This window comes from Cucumis sativus, chromosome 1 (genome assembly GCF_000004075.3).
Source record: "Cucumis sativus cultivar 9930 chromosome 1, Cucumber_9930_V3, whole genome shotgun sequence".
Lineage (NCBI taxonomy): Eukaryota > Viridiplantae > Streptophyta > Magnoliopsida > Cucurbitales > Cucurbitaceae > Cucumis > Cucumis sativus.
The window spans coordinates 22,661,031-22,674,630 of NC_026655.2; the positions used below are offsets into that span (position 1 = coordinate 22,661,031).

The 13,600-nt window shown below is 32.5% G+C and overlaps 1 protein-coding gene across 2 annotated transcripts; it reads left to right on the plus strand.

The window, feature by feature from the left end:
* The first annotated feature begins 1,871 nt into the window (after window positions 1–1,871).
* LOC101222334 (CBL-interacting serine/threonine-protein kinase 23) lies at window positions 1,872–10,181 on the plus strand. 2 transcript variants are annotated; one of them, XM_004145178.3, is made up of 15 exons: window positions 1,872–2,692; window positions 3,855–3,917; window positions 4,068–4,139; window positions 4,248–4,355; window positions 4,466–4,546; window positions 4,772–4,825; window positions 4,913–5,038; window positions 7,125–7,214; window positions 8,042–8,161; window positions 8,234–8,359; window positions 8,553–8,669; window positions 8,778–8,834; window positions 8,921–8,995; window positions 9,302–9,374; window positions 9,894–10,181. In XM_004145178.3, exons 1-15 carry the CDS (start codon window positions 2,489–2,491, stop codon window positions 9,920–9,922), a joined length of 1,395 nt encoding a protein of 464 aa, XP_004145226.1. In that variant the 5' UTR covers window positions 1,872–2,488; the 3' UTR covers window positions 9,923–10,181. The 2 variants fall into 2 exon arrangements, with proteins under 2 accessions (XP_004145226.1, XP_011658898.1); XM_011660596.2 differs by having other exon boundaries at window positions 2,490–2,692; window positions 4,055–4,139.
* The last annotated feature ends 3,419 nt before the right edge of the window (window positions 10,182–13,600 follow it).

Genomic DNA, 13,600 nt, shown 5'->3' on the forward strand with positions numbered 1-13,600 from the left:
GATGAGTAGATTTGTCTTAAATAGACAACGTAAATTTGTTAGGCTCAGATCTATGATACATATATGATTTTTCGTTTATTGTGATGATAATATTGATAACAATATCTTAAGACAAATTTAGTGCATGTTAGTTAAAAAAAATAATTGGTTATGTCTTTTTATATATATATATATATATAAAATAAAGAGGAATTGAATGTTTCTTTTTATATACCGATGTTTATGTACGGTTGATTTCAAAGGAAACATAATGGTTTTATAGATTTTCTTCACAGTGGTTTCATATAGGTCAACAAAGTTTAATCACAATAATTACATAACTAAAATTTCAAATATGTAATTTTATGTCTTACTCCAAAAGTCACTTCATACGACTAAGTGGAGGTGTGTCGCCTAGTTGCCTATCGTGCATCTCCTAGTGAGATGTCACGTTGAACGCCTAGTAAGTAAAACAATTCATAGACTACAGTTCGTAAACGATAAAGTAGAACACTTCATTAATGAACAACTATAAGGGTACATTTGATCATTGGTACGCAAGTCCTCCAAAAGAGACGAATACAGACTCAAGAATGACTCGACTTTATTTGCCTAACCTCTACATGTTATGTAGAATAACAGTAGCCATTACCAAAATGATGCGAGTACAACACATGTAAGGAGATCAAGGTTGCAAGATATTTTATCACTAAAAAGTAAATAGATTTTGTCGCATTGTCACAATTATAGGAATAGGTGTTTTAGCAAATGCAATTTAGTATTACACAATTTATCACTTCGTATGCCTCTCGCATACTGAATGGTCATTTCGCAAAATCATCATGCGTATTCAATTACATTCTTGTACTCTTTCCTCGGCTCAAGCGTTTCCTCGACGAAGTAAGTAAACTCAACGCATATAGTGAGTTCCATCAATTCCCTTACGCATAATATGTCTTCCAATGATAAATCACACAGCAAGCAAAATGCATCTCATATCAGATCACGTAGTAAGTATTAAGCATCCTATTCAAGATCACATGACATGAATATGACATTTTTTTTCCAAATCACACAACAAGAATAAAACATCTTATTCCAGATCACACAACAAGGATGAGGTATCATATCATTGTGAGTACAAATGTCAACTTACTTCAAAACAAAACGTTAATTAAATCTCTCTAATTAAATCTCTTATACTTTTATTTTCAATTTGCCTACCAACATGCATGAAGAAATTGTTTTTAGTATTAAATTTGATTAATACAAGACAAATTGATTAGACAAAAATATTTTAAATTAATGTCATTTTTTAGGACATTTTAAATTTAAAATATATTTAATTTTTTAGCACAACAAAACAAATCATGACTAATCTATTTGAACCACAATTTTTTTTAGTTACCAAAACTAAGCTCTTATTGGTATTTTTTTTTTTTTGTAGTCTTTTTTGTTATTATTACGGAAGATCTAACTCTAACTTTGAAGTCTATAGTTAGGTTAGTTTAAGAAGAAACTGTTTTAGAAATAAAAGAAAATTTATTTTATAAAATCTAAAATTTTGGTGTTAACCATTTATATATAAAGTGTTTATTCTTTTATTTATCAAGTATAAAAATTCCATTCTCTAAATCTCTCCATCTCTCTCTTGAGTATTTCTATTTTATCTATTTATTCCATGATGGTTTTGTTTATTTAATGATAAAGAAAGATAATATATAAAAATATAGGTATCCTTTTCAAATCCAAGATAGGTAAGATTTAACAAATATTTCCTTACATAATTTAGGCCAATAATGTTTAATCATATTTCATTTTTCTTTAATAAAAAAGTTTATAAATCTCATTATAAAAAAAGAACAATAATAAAAATAAAAATAGAGTAGTAGAATGAAGGGGATTTGACTTTTCTTGTTAAAAAAAAGACCTAACTTTTCATTACATATTTTTCTCAAACCCCTTCCGTCCCTTCCTTTCTCCATCCAATTCGATTCCTTCTTCTTCTGATTTTACTCAATTCATTCATTCATCAGTCAATCACTTTCCTTTTTTTTACAATACTCTTTTGACGAAATTTCCCCACTTTGATTCTCCCCATTTTTATCTTCTTTCTTTTTGATTCTTGGGTTTGTTTCCTGTTACGAATCCAGCTTCTTTTTCTATATGGTCCGTCGATTCTCCCCGAATTCAATGGCTTCTTTCTTTCATCCGACGGTTTCTATAATCAACACTTTCGTTTTCCCTCATCATTGATGATTTCCGTTTTCTTCCACTAATCTTTCTTGCCCTTTCCCTGATTTTGATTCTTGTACTTGGGGGAGAGAGAGAATCTTATTTAATTTAACAAGGGAATTTTTCTTTTTTTAAAGGAGAAATATGAGGATGGTGAAGTCTCAGATATGGCAACCCTGTAAGAAGAAGAGGTCTTGATCGGAAGGATCTAGAAAAAGATATAGACATAGGGTCGGGCAGCGAGAGAGAGAGAGAGAGAAAGGGGTTATCGGAAATGGACGGCGGGGGTGTGAGGTTGAAGGCGGCGAGTTCGAGCAATGGTGGAAGAACCCGCGTGGGAAAATACGAATTGGGTAAAACCCTTGGGGAGGGTAACTTTGCCAAGGTTAAGTTTGCTCGGAATTCAGAGACCGGGGAGAACGTGGCGATCAAAATTCTTGATAAGGAGAAAGTTCTTAAGCATAAGATGATCAGTCAGGTATTTTACTTTTCAATTTTCAATTTTCCTTGAAAGGTAGGTTTCTTTTACTTGTCTGAGCTTTATTGTTTGTCGAATCTAATGTTTGGCTGACGAGAAAATGGAGGAGGAAGGAGATAATAGTGAGTACTGTGCGGTCTCTTCTTTTTGTTTACGAAAGTTTGAAGAAGTCAAAAGTTCGTATGGGAACTTGTGCTTTTTGTCTTTTTCTGACGGACTGACAAGTTGGGTAATTGTTTACTGTTTCTCATTTTGGATCTTAAAGAATTTGAATTATAACCAAGTAATGGATTGAATATTGAGCGCGAAGACCAATTCATTTGAAAGAACATGGGTATGGTGTAATCTGAGTTTGGACTTTGGACTTGGGACTTCTGTTTAAATATCAAATTACGACCCACGTTTTATTTGATTGGAATTGTATAGGATATCACCTACCTACTTATTGTGATTGTTCCAACCAGACGATCCATATATCACTGTGTGATTTTACATAATGTGCATTATTTTTTTCATAGTTTTGAATTCTTAATATCAAAAAACTTGGAGAAGACGGCTAAAAAAAAGTACCCCCACTTCACTTTTTGGTCATCTTTAGACATACTGGATATTCAATATAATCACGAGTCCACTACTATGTTGAAAATCAAACTACTCCCATCCTTGTAGACTCTATAGTAGTATTTTAGCATAATATTATAACTGGGGTTTTTCAATGTAGTTAAAATCAATCTTACCTTGGTTGGCTGCCATTCATGGAAATACATCCAAACTTCCATACCTGCACATAAGCTATCCCAGAAGTGAAAGCATTTAGTGAGATGAAAACTTTTGAATGTCACAACCATCATAAATTTCCCTAGTGTCCAATAAGGGCTAATGTCAATAACAAAGGGTTTAGAGGAATGGGTTCAAACCATGATCTCTGCATTCACCTACTTACTATTAGGAAGAAACTGTTACATTGCCACTGGTGTTGTTCAATGCATGCATGGACTTATGCTTTTACACGACATGCTTTCATTTCAGACTCTTGGAACTGGAAGCCTTCTAGTGGAAGGTTTTTGGACCTTTCTTTAAAAAAATTGAGTCATAGGAATTACAAATAAGCTCTTGATTATTTATTATTATTTTTATTTATTCTTCTGTTTGCTTTATGCAGATTAAACGTGAGATATCAACCATGAAATTAATTAGGCATCCAAATGTCATCCGTATGATTGAGGTTAGACTTGCGCCTTGTTGTTTGAACTATATTGTTATTGTTCATCCACCCTAATGCTCTCATTTTAATTTATAAGGTTATTTTACGCTATGACTGTTACTCCGTGTGCATTTTTCATTTGAGATGACATCTAGCAGATCTTTTGTGTAGGTGATGGCTAGCAAGACCAAAATATATATTGTGTTGGAGTTTGTCACTGGTGGGGAACTATTTGACAAGATTGTAAGATTGTGATTGCTTCAGTATTCGACCTTCTTACATGTGAACAATCTTTGGAATGGCACCTTACTCTTTTTTCCCCTGTTTTCTTGTGTACTATTTTGGGACCAGGTTAGTAGAGGCAGGATGAAGGAAGATGAAACAAGAAAGTATTTTCAGCAACTTATTAATGCTGTGGATTATTGTCATAGCAGAGGTGTTTTTCACAGAGATCTAAAGGTTTATTTTTTCATAATATTTATAAGAACCTCTTAACCAACTCAAGAGATTGAAAGCAAAATTTCTTAAATGATACTATTTTCAAATGTTAACAAAATTTACAATCTCAGCCGGAGAATTTGCTGCTTGATGCTAATGGCGTTCTTAAAGTTTCAGATTTTGGTTTGAGTGCACTGCCTCAGCAAGTTCGGGTGAGTTTGGCAATGTCATATTTATTATATGGTAACTATAATTTTGTGATCTTATTTGAAGTCCAAAAGAAGAGTCACTAGCACTAAAAAAGCTGCCTTCTACGATCCATTCAGCCTTCACTTAACAAAGTGCAACTATTAGAAATGTTTACTTTTCAATTTCTGTACGGACCCATCTTTCCTTAATTCAAGGATCGTATTGGTAACTGATTTTCAATGCTTCAGGAAGATGGATTACTGCACACAACATGTGGGACTCCAAATTATGTTGCTCCGGAGGTATATTATATAATTATATTCTATTAAATTTTGGTTCACTTTTATGTTTGTTTGCATACAACTAATCCACTTAAACGTACATTTTAGGTGATCAATAATAAAGGCTATGACGGCGCAAAGGCTGACTTGTGGTCATGTGGTGTAATTCTTTTTGTTTTGATGGCTGGTTATCTACCCTTTGAAGATTCCAACCTGGTTGCGTTGTACAAGAAGGCAAGTCTCTCTTTCCTGAACCTCTATGAGCAACGTGAAGAAGAAAGGGAGAAGAAAAAAAATAATGCTTGTCACTTATTTTCATTAAAACTTTATACCTTAATTGTTTTCCCATTTTGCAAAGGTTGAGTCAGTGCCCATTGTAGCTCCTAAAAAAGCTTAAAGCCTCTCCTCTTCATCTGCGTACTTACCTTCTTCATCTCAAGTGTCCTCAGCTTGTTCCGGTCCAAGAGGTCCTTCCAAAAAGCATAAAAACTCAAAGAAACCCCGCTTCCATTTAAGTCGTTTCCGAAGCATTTTGTTAGAAGGAGGCCTAAGGATCTCTTAAAAAAGACTCTTGTAAAGACAAAGATGTTGTCATCCCAAATTCCTCAAAATTCTGATTTTTAATGGAAAAAGACACTCAAGGCCAAGCTTCTTCATCTTCAATTAGGGCAGATATCCTGAATTAATAAAAGAGTTCCTTAAGGGCAGGTTTAATTTTAGATCAAAACCCCAATTCTTTGGAGGTTAATTGTACACGAATCCAAGCTCCTCTTTCAACCGGATCAGCCCCTCAAAGATCCAGCCTTCCACATTTTAAACATTATTTTTTTTCCCTACCTTCCTCAAAGGTAAAATTTTTTTTAGAGGCTTCCCTTGCCAATCTCTGTGCCTCCTTCTAAAAAGAAACGTGATTCAGATTTTGACTCTCCTTTTAGTGTGAGCAGCGTCGAAGATGATCATTTGGGGAAGCTAAATGAGTTAGAGGACCTTTCTTTGAAGGACCCCTTAGAAACTGATCTAAACGACTTGTTTCAGAATGAAGAAGATTTGAATGATGGAAACCAGACCTTTGGAAACCTCTCTCAACCCATGCGTTGTGAAATTCCAGCCCATTTAAAGTCGATAGTAGAAAAATGCAAATTATTTTTCATTTGAGATCTGATTTCAGGCACCTTTTGGTCCAATAATTAAGTACTTTGTAAGGTTTGAAGGCTGCAGATAAAGTGTTGGGATTCAAGTCTCTTGAACACTCAATTCAGAACTTCTAATTGATGCTGTTAATTGATGAAGTTTTTTCATATTCAAGAAAGAGCAAAACTTTCTAATTGATGCTGTTAGCTTAAAGTTTTTAGCTTTTTGGATGTTTTTGTCTTCATCATCATGAGGGCAAAGATCTCTGGAACAATTTACTTGGGTTGGATAGTTTTGAAGCAATCAATTGCCTCTTCTTGGTTTTCCCTTCTCCTTTCAATTGCATGTGGAATTCAAAATTTTGGTCTGAAGTGGGTGCTCTTCATCAACGTGTTTATGTTTTCTTTGTATTAAGCTCTTTACTAATGTCTTAACTCTTTGTTGCTTTGGTTCTTTGGTTGTTTCTTCTTTGTGATTGTTTGTTGGTCGTTTTCCCTTTTGTTTTTCCCAGGTTCATCTTTTTCTTAGTTTGTTTGGTATATTACTCTTGTACTTTGAGCATTAGTCTAATTTCTTATTAATAAAGTGGTTTGTCTCCGTTTCAAAAAAAAAAAAAGAAAACAAGAATATAAATGCTTACTCAAGTACTTTTAGGATTCACCCAAACTACTTTTACCTATCTGTTTTGTCCTTAGTCAGTTAGTCACCCTAATTTGATGAATGCTTAGTATGGGATTGTTGGTAAATATGCTTTTGCTAAAATGACCTATAATAGGTAGAAAATTAGAGTTCAGTAAATTTCAGGTTTAAACCTCAACAAGTTGTTTACTATGGATTAGAGTCTTATAACTGGACAACTGCTCTTTTACTCTCATAATCCTGCACTCGTCCGTTATTGGTTAAGTGTTTATCCGGGATAAACAATTGCTTTGATAACTACATTGACTATTTCCTTATCTAGGTATTGATCCATCTATATATTTATATATATGCATGTGTGTATATGACTGATCTTTTTACTTTTAATTGCCTTTTGTTCTGATTCTCAGTACTTGAGTAGTATTCTTTTTTAGATAACTATGACGTGAAACAATTCAAGTTTATAGTGTTCCCCAACTATATGTTGAGTTTCTCAATTGTACGTTCTTCAATGGTTCAATGTTAAGTTTTACGTTCATTCTATCATCAGATACACAAGGCTGACTTCACTTGTCCACCATGGTTCTCTACTAACGCAAAGAAACTTATCAAAAGAATTCTGGATCCCAATCCCTCAACGGTGTGTTCTTGGTCCTTTCTCAATCTGGTTAGAGTGCTTTTTGTTTTTATCAGCCTGGGTTTTTTTTTCAAAGGTGAAAAGACTCCAAAACCATTCTAGTTAATTACGACAGAGAATTTCTAAGAAGCATAGATATGGGCATGAGACAAATATAATGATACTGACTGAGCAAGGACACATTTATTAAAAATTGGAATATAAATTTGATTTTGATCATATATAAATTATTTTTACACAATAATAAAATTTAAGTCCATTAGTTCATGTATTTTTGTACTTTAAAAATTAGTTTAATATCTGTATCTATGTATTATACGTACGTAATAAGTGTTTGACCCATTTTCACTTTGTACAACTAGTGGTTGACACACTACTATATTATGCCTACAAGTGTCTAATACGTGTCCCAACAACAATTTTTGGAGTGTCTGACATGTATTAAAATTTAGACATATTAGTCCAAACTTAAGCATTCGTACTTCTGAGATGAATTTGGAGGAGTAGCAAATATAATATGGATGTGAATCAACTGATCAACTGAGCAAGTGTAAGAATTGTATTCCAGTATACATTTTTGTCGTGAACCCTTCAGCTTTGATTAGAAATAATATTAATTTACTAATAAATTGGAGTAAGCATGAGACTTTTATTCCAATTTACCTGCTTGTTGTCTTTCAGCTTTGAATTTGTATTGAAATTGGCCATATTGATGATGTTCTTATGTATGTTGAGAATGAGAATGTGTTTCACTAGAGCTGATTATTATTTAATAACGAACCTAGTCTCATTAATTAGCATTTGATATACCAGCTTGATTTTTGCAACAGAGAATTACTATTCCAGAGGTAATTGAGAATGAATGGTTTAGAAAAGGTTACAAGCCGCCTACTTTTGAACAAGCTGATATAAGTCTTGATGATGTGGACGCTATCTTCAACGAAACAGGGGTAAGCAAAGTACATTTGGGTATTTCTAATCCAACATTTAAGCATGATCTTCACAAGACCCTTGGCATTCAGGATTCGGGTAGTCTTGTTGTGGAAAGGAAAGAGGAAGGATCTAAATCCCCTCTTACGATGAACGCATTTGAGCTTATATCTAAATCTCAAGGACTCAACCTCAGTTCTCTTTTTGAGAAACAAATGGTATGTTTCACTCTAGTACTTCATTGTGGCATTTCTTAAATGAGATCAAATTAATTGTATCTCTTCAATGGCTTAGTTTTTGCTTCTAGCAATAAAAGTTTGTTAAATTGCAATATATTAGTCGAGCTATCCATAGCCTACCAACTCTTTGGATTTCTTCACAAACATAAGTTGATGAAAATTGTGGTAACAGGGAATTGTTAAACGGGAAACAAGGTTCACATCCAATCGACCTGCGAAAGAGATCCTTTCAAAAATTGAGGAAACTGCATTGCCTTTGGGTTTTGATGTGAAGAAAAACAACTACAAGGTAAGTACTGTTCCTTTTGAAGTTGATGATGATAAATTTGGGGAAAGAATGCAAGTTGTGTAGAATTGTCTCCTGAGTCTATATCATAATCTGGTGCATTTCTTGTAGATGAAACTTCAAGGTGAAAAAACAGGTCGTAAAGGCCATTTATCAGTGGCAACAGAGGTGCTTTACTTCTTACTTTTTTTTTTAATATTCTAGAAGTGTCTATTTTATGCCAATTAGTTGATCCATGATGGTATTATTTTCAGATTTATGAGGTTGCTCCATCACTGTACATGGTTGAGCTCCGCAAGGCTGGAGGAGATACATTAGAATTTCACAAGGTAGTATCATCATTAATGTACTTGTGGTATCTAAGGACTAAAACATCTGTCTATCAGTATCTATTACTGCCTATCTTTGACAGAATTGGAAGTTTTGTTATATTTTGGTTCATTTTGCTATATTTTGGTTCATTTTGCTATATTTGAAATGCCCTTTTTTAGTACCCCGATACTTTGAAGTCTGTAGAAGGAAACTGTTTAACTGGCTTGAGTGCATCGGAATTAGATTCCAAATCATGTTGGTTTTCTTGCTTGCGTAATGCTATTGTTTTTAACTTTCAAATGTAATATGCCATTATTTTTCAGTTTTATAAGAGTCTCAAGACTGGGCTGAAAGATATTGTCTGGAGACATGAAGAGGATCTGGATGGAGATACTGGTTCGTAATTTGCTCATAAACGATTCTTTGGTGCTTTTTCTTTTGCTCTTCTAGCTTTCTCTCTTAGGGTATTGCAAATGGAAAGATAACCAGGATCAGTGCCCAATACACACACGCACATCAGCCACTTGGGAGTAAATACAAAACCAAAGACAAAAGTGAAAATACCTTCCAATGAGTTCCCCCCCTCAAATCATCCTCTAATTTCTCTCTTTCTAAATGATCCACTAGATAATAAAACTCCCCTCTACAAAGCTTCCTTCTTCACCTTGCAGCTATTATTAGGAGGTGCAAAAAAAAAAAAAAACTTAGCTCAACTAGCACAAGTGTGTGTTGAAGACAAAGAGGATTTATACTAAAAGAATAATTCACTTGATAGTGTGAGGGAGTTGATGCATACTAACAGCAGCACCCTGCTGTTGGGGCTTGTTTTTAAGTTTTGTAACATATTAATGGTTTTGGTTGTGCTCGAAGAAAAGGAAAATAAAAAAATAAAACATCTCTCTCTCTCTATTGCAGGTGCTAGTGTCTCACAGTCGTCAAGGTAATTGTTTTCTTCTCTAGAAGTTGTTTTATATTGGTTGAAGTTTGAGAGAGTGATAATACAGTCAACTTCTTGTACCTTGATTTTAAACTCAAATGGTATTTTGCTGTCATTTGATTGAACCACGAACTTCTTTTGTTACTGACAGCAGCATATTCGAGTCTGTATTGTGGTTTCGTCCATTACGTCATAAATAACTAAAATATTGTTTCTATACGTGAATATTGTCATTGCAAAATAATAATTTTATCTTTTATACATTACTTATTCACTATACCACCTCTAAATATCCGAAATTTGAGCTTGTGAAGTGGATTTCTTAATGATGGGAGTTTGGATTAACTTTTAAAGTAGTTTTGAGTTAAGGTTCGCTTGAACATTGGTTGAGTTCGATCAAACTTGAGTACAAATTACATTCTCAGTTTGTTTTTCTTCACTTCTAAAACTTACTTACATGAAACTACTGGAGTAAGAAGAAACGAAAGAATCTGAGGCAACTGCTACTTGTATGTCTGAAGCAAAGTAAGGATGAACATGTAATTAATGGAGCAAAAATTACAAGATGATAATGAATTCATACAAAGGAAAGTTGTACTCTTTAACGATGTGGTTGAAAAGATGTTGTACTGCATTGGATGCTGGTAATGCAGAAAAGAAAAGAAACAAAAGAATTGAGCTGTTGTCTGGGGAGGGATTTCCCTGCAATTAAGCTAATTAGGTGTTAACTAATTTCCAGAAGTGTAGGCCTTAATCCTCATATCAGAAGTTTATTTTGTGTGAGATGTACTGTCTTTTTGTCTATCATTTGATGGTGACAGTTTGTTTTGATAACTGGGAGTTGGAGTTTTGATCTCCGAGCACCTGTGTCTGCCCCGAAGGCTCGGGCCCTAAACTCTCTTGTGTTCACAGTTTGAAAATAACAATTTCAAAATTCACGTCTTTCTCAAATTGGAAAGTATCTCATATTCTCCTGGTTTGCTCCTTAGAGTCTTGAAGTTTTCCTCGTAGTGGTTTGGTGAATATATCAAATACTTGTTACAGCACAAACTTGGTACCTATACGGCCACAAACGACTTTTTCTTTGATATATATCTATATGACATTGGCATTAGCGCATAAATGTGGATGTTTTAGCATTTGAGAGGGAAATTGAAAGAAGGTATCGAGAGAGTATGGATCCCTTAGATCGTAATCTGTAATCTAGGTGAGGTCTGCCATAATCTTGTATTAAGCTTTAGTGATCGATGGTTGCTATTATGGTTTGTTTCTTGGAACTCTTATGTTATGCAATTTGCTGGATGTGAATGTATGATCCTGGTGTGCTTCTTCTAGACATAAATCAAGTTTTCTTTTCTGAAAAATAAAAATTAGGCATACAAAGACTCAGTGGGGGCACTTTATAGACATCATTTGTTCATACAATTAAACATTTCAAGGAATTGACACAGTCGATAGAGTTGGTTGACAGCAAACAATGGTTACGTCAACAAAATTCATTTGAGGGTTCGGGTTTCTTTAAAAATATAGCAAACAATGGTTACGTCAACAAAATTCATTTGAGGGTTCGGGTTTCTTTAAAAATATGGGGGAGGGGAGTTTTGTCTAAACCCTTCCATCTTTATTGACAATCCACTCTCATTGTTATCCATCTCCAACAAGTGCCCCGACTGACTCCGACAGTTGAAATCAACTATCGACTCACTGCTCGTAGGCAACCATAGTTTTCATCCAATGTGAATGATGCATCATTGGTTGACATGGGAAACAAGATCATGGGAAACAAAACAAATGTAGAATGAATTGAATAAATGTTACATGAATAAAACACCATCAGAGGCTATACAAACAAATCTCTACACAAAACTCATGGATATAATGGCAATGTGAAACCTTCTAAGATCCAACCGTTAAGTCAAGTTTTCTTGGAGTTTATTTTGAAGTTTATATTATTTGTATTATGTACTACGTATGTTATATGAACGTATGACATAATATATTACGGAGTTTATTTCTTAATTTCGCTTTCATTTTCAAATATGTACTAGTTTGTTTTAAGTAATTTGACGACGCCATCTATTTTTGGTTTATACTCTAATTTATCACGTGTTAGCAAACTTAAGATCACTATTATATAATATGAGTAAAAACAAAATGTAAATGCGTGTATGATAAAGTGTGTTGAATATATATTCTAATATGAGATATATATTAGGTAAGATAGCCTAAAATTTGAACTTGTTATAATTATATTTGATACAGACCTTGTTTATGTTTGATATAATCACACACACATATATTTGAAAATAAGCTTCATATATATCTTGATGGTCACAGAATGCATATGAAAAATGGAGCCCTTTGTGATGGAGATTGTGAAAAAAGGGAACGAAGAAATTCTCACAAAATACAAATGTTAATACTCGGGGATTGTAATTATTATTAAAAAGTTTTGAATGAAAGATTAAATTTAGGGAATTAACCTATTATATAATTGCTGTTTAAAATAAATAAATAAATATATATGTCTAAATAAGAAAACCAATGTTAGAAATGTTTAGGAAATTAGCCTATTATATAATTAATATTTGAAAATTTGTCAAAAAAATTAAAGAAAAACAATATTTTGAATGATTTTATTTTTTTCAAAAAGCCCTTTAATATTTTATAAATATTTTAAAAATTAGTAATATTTCGTAACTATGTTTTTTAATTTCTTAATATTTTGAAATAAAAATGTTCAAATATAGCAAAATATTGAAAATAGAAAAACAATCCAAAATTGTATGTGAATTATTAAATTTTTTTTTCTTATATTTTTTGTAAATAGTTTTAATTATTTTCATGGTTATGTATGATCAAATTGTATATCTTTTATGAATTTAGTTTTTAAATATCATCAACTTTATCATCTCTCATCACTAATTTTCAAAATATTTAATACTTTCCTTACTAATATCATTTTCTTAATATTTTACTTTGTTTTTGTTAATTAGTAATTTTGATGGATTTTCATTTAATTATATGGATATTTGAAGTTGATAAATTTTTTTCAAGGTTTTGTTTATTTTCTTAAATATTTCTTAGTCGAAAATGGATCACTTTTAGTTGAGATATTAAGTATAATAGAAAAATGTAAAATATATATAGTAGATATACGTGGTCTTAGTTCACTTTTGATGTGTTTACAAATTTATAGAAAAAATGTAAATATTTAACGCATATATTGTTATACGTTGTTTTCTGTCTTGTCTATTATTACTTTTATTTATAAGTACAATAACTTCTAGTTTTTGGGGATTTTTTTTAAAAATAATGTAAAATTTGAAACATATTTCAAAAATAGGGTAGTTGCAAAACTATTTTCAAAAATAGGTGTTTTGAGGTGAAGTCGTGGACGGGGTACACGACTTCCATGCAGTGGCCCCCACATACTTTATTTTTCCTTATTTTTATATTTATATTACACTGGGCCCCACATTTTTTAATTTTCTCATTATTTATATACGTGGGTCCCACACACTTCACTTTTTCTTTATATACATACTCACATATAATATAATATATATATTATACATTTAAATTCTAAAAATATCTTTCTTTATTAAATTAATTTATTTTTATTTTTTTCTTTATATATATTTAAATATCACACTCTTCAATCTTCAATTTTTCTTATTAAATT